The following is a 12,758-nucleotide window of genomic DNA, read 5'->3' on the forward strand; positions in this document are numbered from 1 at the left end:
AAGCACCACTGTAAAAATCACAACTGCTTGATATTTGGTACCGAGCTTCAGCTTGAGGTTCTATACCGTGTATACTGTTTTCAGGTCTGTCGCACATCGACTTCCTGTTTACCGACTTAATGTATTTACGAAACATATAGCATGGATTTGCAAAATTTTCGTAACACTTTACTCAGTAACTTCAAATCCCAACTGCTTGATATTTGGTATCGAGCTTCAGCTTGGGGTTCTATACTGTGTCAACTGTTTTCAAGTCTGTTGCACATCGACTTCCTGTTTACCGACTGAATGTACAGTATTTACGAAACATATAGGATGGATTTGACGCTATATCAAGAAGCAAAATGCTATTTCAAAATGACAGTTTACCAGGATGCTATTTGAAATCCCTGGGGAGAGACACTGCTCTTTACTTACTTGTTTTAGGGTTAATTATTTGTTGAAGTCAACATTTATAATAAGTGTCCTATTCCTTCGATTGCTTGCATTCTGATATAAGCGAGAGTGGGATACGTAAGTGAGCAGTAGCTCACAGTTGATCTTGTTGTAAGATAATCGACTTCATGATGATATCAGTAAATCTGCTTCCCCACGCTAGCCTGCCATTGATTATTTTCCTGTAACAGTGTGTTCTCAAGTGTTTTATTCTGTATAAAGTGAATACACACTCTCACGTACAGTATGTGCAGTTTTATTCAGAGATGCACTGATTTGAAGCCCAGTGATGAGCCCGTAGTGTTTATTCAGTTAGTCAATCCCATCACATCACAACGATCACTTCACTGTAACGAAGCAGCAATGAAGAATAATTGATTGTTTTTGATCTGTTTCAGCATCCTAGCATGAGCATTTACATAAGAACAGATATGCAACACTGTAATACTACAATCAGAGTACAGACTGCTCAGATATGTATAGTCCTCTATCAGCACGTCGCTTATGATCACAACAGTCACTCCTATCACACCAGCAGAGTGTTAAAGTGTTTAACAGCAATAACAAAGGCATATTAGTACAACAACTGGTCTGTTCAATGTAACATAAAGCCATTGGATAGTGAATATATTAAAGTTTACATAGAAAAATACAGGTTTTCTTTCTTTTTAGCCTATGCTTTCAAATAAACATGAAAATAGCTTTCACTACAATTATTGGTCCTGTTTTTGGCCAAGTAGCCTAAACACTTTCTTAAAAAATAGGAATTTTATCTTTAAAAACACCTCAAGTTTATGAACTAACATTCAGCCCTTGTAGATATCTTGCATAGGCAGAAATAAGTTTGAGTGAAATGAGCTTTAAAACATTCGTCATCTGAGATGCACAATATTGGGGTCCACCCCCCCCCCCCAAAAAAAAACAAAACAAACAAACATCTCATCTCATCTCATTATCTCTAGCCGCTTTATCCTTCTACAGGGTCGCAAGCAAGCTGGAGCCTATCCCAGCTGACTACGGGCGAAAGGCGGGGTACACCCTGGACAAGTCGCCAGGTCATCACAGGGCTAACACATAGACACAGACATCCATTCACACTCACATTCACACCTACGGTCAATTTAGAGTCACCAGTTAACCTAACCTGCATGTCTTTGGACTGTGGGGGAAACCGGAGCACCCGGAGGAAACCCACGCGGACACGGAGAGAACATGCAAACTCCACACAGAAAGGCCCTCGCCGGCCCCGGGGCTCGAACCCAGGACCTTCTTGCTGTGAGGCGACAGCGCTAACCACTACACCACCGTGCCGCCCCACAAACAAACATAAAAAACACAAAAAATATTATGAAATTACAGAATATGGAATTTGTGATCAAAACTACCCTTAGCTAGCAGTTGTATCAGATACCATTTGTGTTAGAAAATATCGAAATTTGTGACTAAAACAGTCAGCTAGAAATGTGACATTCGTGATCAATACCCTTAATTACCAGCAACAACAACAACGACAAAATAAAAAAGAAAGAAAGAAAGATTCACGGTCAACATATTTAGCTACCAGCTGCAAGAAAAAAGAATAGAAATTTGCGGTCAAAATCCTCAGCAACTGGCCACTTTAAAAAAAAAAGGGGAAAAAAACAGAAATCAAAACTCTTAACTCACAAACTTACAGTCACATTTAAGAAAGAAAGAAAGAAAGAAAGAAAGAAAGAAAGAAATTTGTGAATGAAACCCTCATCTCGTACCAGGCACATTTTGGAAAAATAAGCTCAGACCCCTTTGCTACTGGCTGCATTAAAAAGAAGGAAAGAAAGAAAGAAAGAAAGAAAGAAAGAAAGAAAGAAAGAAAGAAAGAAAGAATTGCAATTAAAATCTTTAGCTACCAGCTACATTAAAAAAAAAAACCCTCTGCAATCAAAACTCTGAGCTCACAAACTTAGCTAGAGTCACATTTCAAAAAGAAAGAAAGAAAGAAAGAAAGAAAGAAAGAAAGAAAGAAAGAAAGAAAGAAAGAAAGAAAGAAAGAAATTTGTGAATGAAACTCTCATCTACTAGGCACATTTTGGAAAAATAAGCTCAGAACCCTTTACTACCAGCTGCATTAGAAAGAAAGAAAGAAAGAAAGAAAGAAAGAAAGAAAGAAAGAAAGAAATGCAATTAAAATCTTTAGCTACCAGCTGCATTAAATAAAAAAAAAAAAAAAACAGAAATTTGTAGTCTAAATCCTCAGCAACTGGCCACTAAAAAAAAAAAAAACACACACAATCAAAACTCTTAGCTCACAAATGTAGCTTGAGTCACATTTAAGAAAGAAAGAAAGAAAGAAAGAAAGAAAGAAAGAAACTCTCATCTACTATAGGCACATTTTGGAAAAATAAGCTCAGAACCCTTTGCTACCAGCTGCATTAGAAAGAAAGAAAGAAAGAAAGAAAGAAAGAAAGAAAGAAAGAAAGAAAGAAATGCAATTAAAAATCTTTAGCTACCCGCTGCATTAAAAAACCCCTCTGCAATCAAAACTCTGAGCTCACAAACTTAGCTAGAGTCACATTTCAAAAAGAAAGAAAGAAAGAAAGAAAGAAAGAAAGAAAGAAAGAAAGAAAGAAAGAACGACATTTGTGAATGAAACTCTCATCTACTAGGCACATTTTGGAAAAATGAACTCAGACCCCTTCGCTACCGGCTGCATTTAAAAACAAAAAAGAAGGGAAAAAAAGATTTTTGGTCTTGTTAAAAATACTTAGTCCATATAGCCCTTTTTGACATAAACACATAAATCTTTATAAAAAAATAAAGCTACAGTAACTAGTCCTATAAACTGGCCCAGCTATGAGTGTATACTAGTCTACTCTGTTCATCAATAGATGGTCAGTAGTAAATCTCCAATAAAAGAACAATTAATATCATCAACAACAACAACAACAACAACAATGATTCCTTGTACTTAAGACAAAAGCAATCTGAACTTTATATTCTGAAAACTTGAATATTCTGCAAAGACAAATACAATAAATACAGTTTGGTTAGATACCGTTCCATAGATATACAATATACACGACTCTTAACATACACTCATGTTAAAGCTGAGTAGCAGCACAGTCCCAACCTACACTCGTTCTCTCTCTTTATCTCTCTGATACAAGTCCTTCCTCATTGACCATAGCTCTAGAGTTTGTGTTCATGTGACACACGAGGGACATCAGGTCCGTTAGGGAAGGGAGAATCGGGGCGAACGGGGATGAATCAGGCGTTCTTCTGTGAGCCGATCATGACCTTGGAGACGAAGTTGACGATGGCGCTGGCGGGCTGCTCGGGGTCGTGTTCAGCAAACAGGTGGCACACGTTGTCCATGCCGCTACCCGTCTTCCGGGCTACGAACCCGAAAATCCTGCAAAATACAGCCCAATCAACATACACTATGGACCCTTTTCACGTGACGTCACGACAAACGCGGCAGCCATTTTGGACGTGTACTACCAGTAGTTTACCACAGCCAGCATTGAGGAACGGCAGCAAAGAAAGTTTTTATTTTCAGCAAGACTTCCATCATGCCACTATATTGTTGTGCACCTGGATGTAGTAACCATCAACAAACAAGGCAAGGGTTATCATTTTATCGGATCCCGACGGAGAAGATGGATAGCGGCCATTAACAGGAAAGATTGGCAGCCCTCGGCATACCAGCGCTTGTGCAGTGACCACTTTGTTGGAGGTAAGACGAATAAAATTAGCCAGAAAAGGCATTACATTGCTGTTAACATTCTGTGGCGGCGAGTGTGTAACCAAATAGGCTAAAATAACCCATTGTAACCTCTTTGTTCTTCTGTAGTAGCTATTAGCTAACGACATTAGCTAGTGTTGTGTTCCTTTGCTGTTGGTAGACTGTAGGACAGATCAGAGGCAGTGTCCTACAAACAGCGCTTAATTTGAGGGGGAGCAAGCCGGAGCGCGCTCCGGAACCTCGCGCGTTGGCTCCGGCAGCTATTTACACTGGATCCGGTGATCCGACACCTCTTTTGACTATGAAACAAACAAACAAAAAAAACCCCCAAATAATTAAATAAAAAAATGCAAGTTTATTTAGTGTTAATGTCTGATTTTGATATCTGTCTTGTTGGTGATTTCTCTCATGAAACGACATCCAGAAAATATCTGCAGATGAACTTAATTTGCAGTGTTATTACAAAACATGCCCAGAAGCGCAGCACCGCGCCCCCCTCACCCCTCTTTTTTTCCGCACCGGAGCCGCTCATCCTCTGCGCTCCGGGACCTCCCACTTTACAAATTAAGCACTACCTACAAATAAGTGTTCAAAACAAGAGGAACATGTATTTGTCTCTTAAATCCAGGCCGTTCCCTGTAATCTATCACAACGGTTGGAGAAAGTAATGGCAAATAGTGAGTGCACAAACCATAGAAGGGAAACTGTACACAGCGCCAGGGCAGTGTGATGGTAAACGTCGTTCTCTAAGCCTGCTAACCTCAATTTTTGCAAATACCTCTCCCTCTGCTCGCCCTGTAAATGCCCTACGTCGCTGGATAGCGAAGGTGTTTTCTGCATCTCGCTCCTTTTTCTTGTATGTTCTCCATTTGTCGCCTTCCTCGCATTCAAACCGATTCGAGCCGAAGTCCGCTACATGTCCAAAATGGTGGTCGCGTTTACGAAGGTCACGTGACTGAAAAGGGTCTATAGCCAAGTAAGTTCGATCTGTAAATAAAAACCCTGAAGTTAAAGAATAGCTTCAAATTCTTCATAACATAAAGTGGAAAGGGATAAACGCTTAAATTAGGAAAAGTATTTTTCAAAAAAAAAAAAATCACACAGTTATTTCATTATTTAGTGACTGATGGTAAAGCTGTGCTGCTTTCACCAAAGAACGTGAGCTACACAAGGAATAAAACACACAGTCTTATGCTTTTGTAGGAAAATAATCAACAACAGTGTGGTGTGAAGAAGTGGAGTTCCAGTTCCCATACTAAAGTTGATGATTTTCCAATAACCGCACTTCCTGAAGTGTTTTATTCCTCTTACACCACAGCAATTTGCTAACGATTCTCATTTTCAGCCGCAGGTTAGTTTCCAGTGACGGAAAACTTTTCCAAAGCACTGACATTTCAGACTCCTTCTATAAATGTTAAATACAGAAAACACAATGTTTGAAAATACAGCGAGTATAATGTACAGATTTTCGCACACACACTTGTGCTGCTATTCTAATAACTAAAGTCCATGGACATGAAAAATGAGTACTTAGAAGTAGAGCAGGAAGTTTAAAGAGTAGGGTGACCAGATTTCCCGAGTCTAAAACCGGGACACTTTGCGCATGACCGTGATACTCGTGCACGCACACGCGTTTCAAACCATGGCTCAGACAGGTGCTTTTATCATTTTGTAGAAGCTCACTTTTATCAACATTTCAGAGAATAATCAAGTATTTTCTTGTTATCTACATGTACTTCTATCACAATTCAGTTAAAGTAAGAAAATCAGACAACAGATGTGATGACAGGGAATAGGCCAATCGCCTAAATTTCAACTGATTTATTTCACCTTTGTGAAAACGCCAGGAAAATGCATTGCTTGCATTATTAACATCAACATTTTATGCGATTAACTTTTTTTTTTAAACAATAGGCCATGCATTGTAACAGGAACGAGCGCATGAGCCTAATCGTTGTCACCTCCGAACCTTTACCCAAAATGCCTCTGTTTAATCTTAACCGGTGTCGGCTAGTAACTATTTTGAAAACATGAACCCTGAGTTGACAGCAACATCAAACAAGTCAAGACAATCTGTGATACAGATTAAAGACAACAAAAAATGTTTCAGAAACACAACCCACCCACCCTAAAGAAGATGCCATTTTATTGCATATATTTACATGATGGGGCGGCACGGTGGTGTAGTGGTTAGCGCTGTCGACTCACAGCAAGAAGGTCCGGGTTCGAGCCCCGTGGCCGGCGAGGGCCTTTCTGTGTGGAGTTTGCATGTTCTCCCCGTGTCCGCGTGGGTTTCCTCCGGGTGCTCTGGTTTCCCCCACAGTCCAAAGACATGCAGGTTAGGTTAACTGGTGACTCTAAATTGAGCGTAGGTGTGAATGTGAGTGTGAATGGTTGTCTGTGTCTATGTGTCAGCCCTGTGATGACCTGGCGACTTGTCCAGGGTGTACCCCGCCTTTCGCCCGTAGTCAGCTGGGATAGGCTCCAGCTTGCCTGCGACCCTGTAGAACAGGATAAAGCGGCTACAGATAATGAGATGAGATGAGATGAGATTTACATGATGAGTGAATTTGCTCCAGTAGCGCTTTATTGCCCGAGAGCCTGCTGTGAAACTGCGAGCAAATATCATCGAAATTGGCCTGGGTAATGAGCAAGGCTTCGAGAGTAGGCACGGTCATGCGATTCCTCTTGTCAGTCCAGGTGTTGCTCATGAGTGAAAATATTCGCTCAACTGGAGCATTGGTGCCAGGTAGGTACATGGCAAACTGGCAAAGCTGGCTGACATTGCTGTAAGGAATCTCCCTACTCTTGAAGTGCGCGAACATCTCCGCCCAGCATTCATCCGTTCGGGATTGTCGCGCAGTAGTTGACAGCCGCTAGCGAAAAAAACGTTATAACGCGGCCTCTATATTGCAACATTGTACAAATAGATGCATTGTAAGGTTGACTGCGCACACACGCACATTGATACTGAATTGCTAGAAGCTTTATTGACATCTCGTTGGCTATGTATGATCGCTGTAACCGGGACAGTTTGTTAGTGTTTGGTGTAAACCGGGACATTTCAGCGTCCCGACGGACCTTTGTCGGGACTGGGGACACACAACTCAAAATCGGGACTGTCCCGGTCAAACCGGGACGTCTGGTCACGTTATTAAAGAGGATCATAATTACATTATAAATGTGAATAAAGCATTTGACTTACTTCGCTGATGGGTATCCATCCCGTCTCCATCTGTAAATAAAGCCAGTTCAGCTCCATGTTAGCATGAGCTCCAGAATGAGTTAGCAGAAGCTGTTATTCAATTGTTAATGGCTTAGAAAGCACGTCAGTTGCCCAAGGAACATCTTTAGGCCTTTAACAAATCGCACATATCACTTATGTTAGCTAGCTAGCCAGCTAATCAGCCTCTCTTATGCTAGCTTTGTCACAGAACGAAATAAGATGGATTTCATTATCTGAGGCTTAATTTGCATGATTTTGTTTCAGCAGCCAAAAACTGTCAAATTTATAATACGAACAGAACAATGACAAGTTTAGCTTTAATTTTAGCTAAATAAATTATCATCAGCAGCATCAACAACAACAATAATGACAAGCTTAAGCATGCAGGGTCTGTGAAAAAAGTTTTACTTTCTATAGTTTACTACTATTGTCCTCAAATCACGTACAGATGTGACTGATTCAAAGGTGTGGAGTTTTAATTTGTGGCATCAAAAAATGAGATAATAAAGTGGTTTGCATAAGTATTCACCCCCATTGAATTTTTCTGAGTTTTGTAGTGTTACAACCTCAAACTGAGATGGATTTAATTGGGAATACATCCTGAATCTAAAACAAAAAAAAGCGCCCATAATATTCAAATGATGGATTTTGACAAAACATCAAATTGTAAGTATTCACCCCCCGTTGCTGCCAAACCCCTAAATTAAACCCCTAAGTTCCATATAAACAGTACATTTCATGCACTTCCTTTCATTACAGTGCAATATATATTTATACATATTCTGTATATTGTACAACCCCGATTCCAAAAAAGTTGGGACAAAGTACAAATTGTAAATAAAAACGGAATGCAATGATGTGGAAGTTTCAAAATTCCATATTTTATTCAGAATAGAACATAGATGACATATCAAATGTTTAAACTGAGAAAATGTATCATTTAAAGAGAAAAATTAGGTGATTTTAAATTTCATGACAACAACACATCTCAAAAAAGTTGAGACAAGGCCATGTTTACCACTGTGAGACATCCCCTTTTCTCTTTACAACAGTCTGTAAACATCTGGGGACTGAGGAGACAAATTGCTCAAGTTTAGGGATAGGAATGTTAACCCATTCTTGTCTAATGTAGGATTCTAGTTGCTCAACTGTCTTAGGTCTTTTTTGTCATATCTTCCGTTTTATGATGCGCCAAATGTTTTCTATGGGTGAAAGATCTGGACTGCAGGCTGGCCAGTTCAGTACCCGGACCCTTCTTCTACGCAGCCATGATGCTGTAATTGATGCAGTATGTGGTTTGGCATTGTCATGTTGGAAAATGCAAGGTCTTCCCTGAAAGAGACGTCGTCTGGATGGGAGCATATGTTGCTCTAGAACCTGGATATACCTTTCAGCATTGATGGTGTCTTTCCAGATGTGTAAGCTGCCCATGCCACACGCACTAATGCAACCCCATCCCATCAGAGATGCAGGCTTCTGAACTGAGCGCTGATAACAACTTGGGTCGTCCTTCTCCTCTTTAGTCCGAATGACACGGCGTCCCTGATTTCCATAAAGAACTTCACATTTTGATTCGTCTGACCACAGAACAGTTTTCCACTTTGCCACAGTCCATTTTAAATGAGTCTTGGCCCAGAGAAGACGTCTGCGCTTCTGGATCATGTTTAGACACGGCTTCTTCTTTCAACTATAGAGTTTTAGCTGGCAACGGCGGATGGCACGGTGAATTGTGTTCACAGATAATGTTCTCTGGAAATATTCCTGAGCCCATTTTGTGATTTCCAATACAGAAGCATGCCTGTATGTGATGCAGTGCCGTCTAAGGGCCCGAAGATCACGGGCACCCAGTATGGTTTTCCGGCCTTGACCCTTACGCACAGAGATTCTTCCAGATTTTCTGAATCTTTTGATGATATTATGCACTGTAGATGATGATATGTTCAAACTCTTTGCAATTTTACACTGTCGAACTCCTTTCTGATATTGCTCCACTATTTGTCGGCGCAGAATTAGGGGGATTGGTGATCCTCTTCCCAGCTTTACTTCTGAGAGCTGCTGCCACTCCAAGATGCTCTTTTTATACCCAGTCATGTTAATGACCTATTGCCAATTGACCTAATGAGTTGCAATTTGGTTCTCCAGCTGTTCCTTTTTTGTACCTTTAACTTTTCCAGCCTCTTATTGCCCCTGTCCCAAGTTTTTTGAGATGTGTTGCTGTCATGAAATTTCAAATGAGCCAATATTTGGCATGAAATTTCAAAATGTCTCACTTTCGACATTTGATATGTTGTCTATGTTCTATTGTGAATACAATATCGGTTTTTGAGATTTGTAAATTATTGCATTCCATTTTTATTTACAATTTGTACTTTGTCCCAACTTTTTTGGAATTGGGCTTTTATATTATGCAGTGTATATTGTGTATATTGTAATTGCAAAGCTAGATATATTTATACTTATTCTATCCACATTCACTGGATATGAGCAATCGTGTGCTCTGATTGGCTACTCTACTACTAGGATATGGGTCTGTCTCAGAAACTGGGTACTGTGGGGGTCCCCCACTAAATATACCCTCAGTCAATAAACTATACGGTTTTGAATGGTGATGTGGGTTTTAATTTGAAATAAAACGATGAAAGAAATAATACATATAAAACTAAATCTTTGATGTGAATATTCAAAATTTGGCAAAAATTCTGCAAATTTGTGGAAAAATGGCGGCTTGATCTGGGACATGATAAACGGTCGACTACATCGCGTTCCCTTAAAAAGGTTGTAGTCCACTGAAAAGTCTACAGTTATCACTGATTGTATTTTAAGTTGTAACTTTATCCACCTAAGGATTGGTGCGCTCACAGAATAATCATAACCGTAATAAAACATCATGCAAAATATTTCATCACCGTCGTAACTCCATTTTCCGCAAACCCAAAACCAATACGATCACGTGTTTTGATCTAAACGGAAAGCCTCAGGGTCAAGGTCACTACCTCACCAAAAGTAGGAACTTAAAATCACTACACCATATATAAACATTTAGTTCTAAATCTGCGATTTTGTTTTTTAAACCGAAAGCTGAAAGTTAGGTATAGAATATGTTTCTTACAGAATATGTTAGGATGGTAGCTGGTCTTGTATGAATTTCTGAGCTATAAAATGAGTTGTGGTCTATTTTTTACCGTAGTGTGTTATTTGTGTGCGGGGAAGGACACGCATTAACAATTTGCATGTGTAGAATGGAATTTTCCACTCCAACAGTTAGAAGTTGATCGTGCTTCCATTTGCGGTCTTTCTGTTACGCGGGTGATCTGTTCGGACGTTATCACTAAAAAGGTGAGTTTTGACAGTTTTATTTTGTTTTAGTCTTGCAGTATAAGGCAATAGAATGTTTCTTTTTCATCTTACTTTCAGATTTCGTAGTGTTTGTGTATTTTTGGCCAATATTTTGCAACCATGGTCAATTTAGATCAAACTTTTGATAGAATCTACGGCCAGTCATTTTGCCCCGCCCCCACCTCGCGCGCCGCAGCAGAGACCGGCGCGACCTTCAGCCGGTACAGTCGCTGTTCTTTTACCACCACTGTTATTCTCGTCTTTCCGGTGTGTTCTTGAGTTTTCCATCGTGTCCTATTTCGCCATATCAAATACCCAAAATGTATCATATTATTCATATTTAAGTGAATAATCAATTCAGTCATCATAACTTGGCATTTTTAACCCAAGCAATCAAAAAGAGGAAATTTATTCAATATTTTCACTCATCTGTGAAGGAGGGGCTTTAATTCTTCATGATGGAGTTATTTTATATGGAAATCAATTTTACAAAAGCAAAAGTGGAGGCCAGATAAAGCAAGATACTATCTTTATTCTTATTAAACATGACAAAAGAAACATTGAGTGTTAGGTAAATGCAAAAAAAAATAGTACAATTAGAAAATTTATTTTTTTACCATAATGTCCCAAATGAGAGACCAGTTTCTGAGACAAACCCATATCAGCTCATGTACCATGAGTAGAGAAAAACAAAATGGCGGAGCATGTTGCTGAACCAACCGAGGACAAAATAAAAATTCTACTCAAAAACAAAACCCCAAAAAATACAAAAAAAGCAACAAAATATGGAATGAAAGTATTTTAATGGTAAGAATGTATTTTTCAAGAATTATTATTATTATCACATTTTTCACAGATTGCTCCTGTCATTTCGCCGGTTTGTTTACATTCTAAGCGGAAATTATTTTGGCTGATGTTTTGTATAAAGTTTTTATGTATCGGATTTGCAAATATATGCTCTGTTTCTCAACATCCAGTGAATGTGGATAAAATAAAACAGTTATTCCACTCAATCTGGTCGTACATGGATTATAGCCGCTATCAGCTCATGTACGACTCGATTTTGTGGAATAATTGTTAAATATTCTGTATATCGTGTATATTCTGCAGAACACTCTATCACCACATCACATTTTTTTTTATTGTATTTATTATGTTATATTTTACGTCGTTTCTTTTTTACTACTTTTCTTCCCCTCCTCCCCCAAAAAAACCTACAGTATCTTCACGACTTACAGAGCATTGTAAAAAGTATTTCACTGCATGTCATACTCTGTATGATTGCGTATGTGACAAATACATTTGAATTTGAATTAGTTCTGGTGCTGATAGTCGGCATCAGACATCACGTAATTCTTTGACTGAAGTGGACCTGTGTGTCACATGATCTCATTGCACGTGAACATTCCTAAGCAAAGAGCATCATGCACTACGTTCAGACTGCAACCTGAAACGACCCATATCCGATTTGTTGTGAAATCCGATTTTTTTGTTAGGCCGTTCACATTACCAATTATATGAGACTTGTATGCGATCTCCAATATGAACGGAAAACGACCCCAAAGTGTCCCGCATGCGCAAATTGACACGTAATAAGCACATCTACGTAATACGCAAACAAAAAAAAAAGCGCACTCTTCAAGTTTGCAAGTAAAGCATGGAGATGAGGCGAGACCTGGTGATGTGGTTTTTGTGGCGGCGGCGGAACTCACACAATAATCTGATTAATGTGGGCAGCAGACTAATGAGACCGAAGGTGTCAAATTACTGGAAATTTCCAGAACAATCTTATAATCTTGTAATACAGGATGGTTTAAGTTATAAATCAGTTATAGAAACTGTTTTATTTAATCAGGCTAACAGATCAACATCCAGGTCCCTACCAAATCCACCATTAGCTTGATCAATTCTATAAAAGTCTATTTAAATTCTGAAAACTGTACAAATGTTGTTGTTTTCCACCAAAGAGGCGGGATTAGCCAACGCAGAATAGTGACGTTTGTCTCTTGTTGATGACGTGTAGGTCGCATGAATGCGACC

At 39.3% G+C, this 12,758-nt stretch overlaps 1 protein-coding gene across 1 annotated transcript in view; it reads right to left on the bottom strand.

Moving 5' to 3' along the window:
- Positions 1-675: 675 nt before the first annotated feature.
- The window catches only part of LOC132881533 (tensin-3-like), a 137,263-nt gene continuing 125,180 nt past the window's right edge, over positions 676-12,758 (bottom strand). Inside the window, exons 26-27 of the mRNA XM_060914093.1 lie at positions 7,362-7,391; positions 676-3,823 (exon numbers count right to left, since the gene is read on the bottom strand). Coding sequence (XP_060770076.1) covers positions 3,679-3,823; positions 7,362-7,391 — 175 coding nt within the window. The 3' untranslated portion in view covers positions 676-3,678. The remainder of the gene's footprint in view (positions 3,824-7,361; positions 7,392-12,758) is intronic.

Source organism: Neoarius graeffei, chromosome 1 (assembly GCF_027579695.1).
Source record: "Neoarius graeffei isolate fNeoGra1 chromosome 1, fNeoGra1.pri, whole genome shotgun sequence".
In the NCBI taxonomy this organism is placed as follows: domain Eukaryota; kingdom Metazoa; phylum Chordata; class Actinopteri; order Siluriformes; family Ariidae; genus Neoarius; species Neoarius graeffei.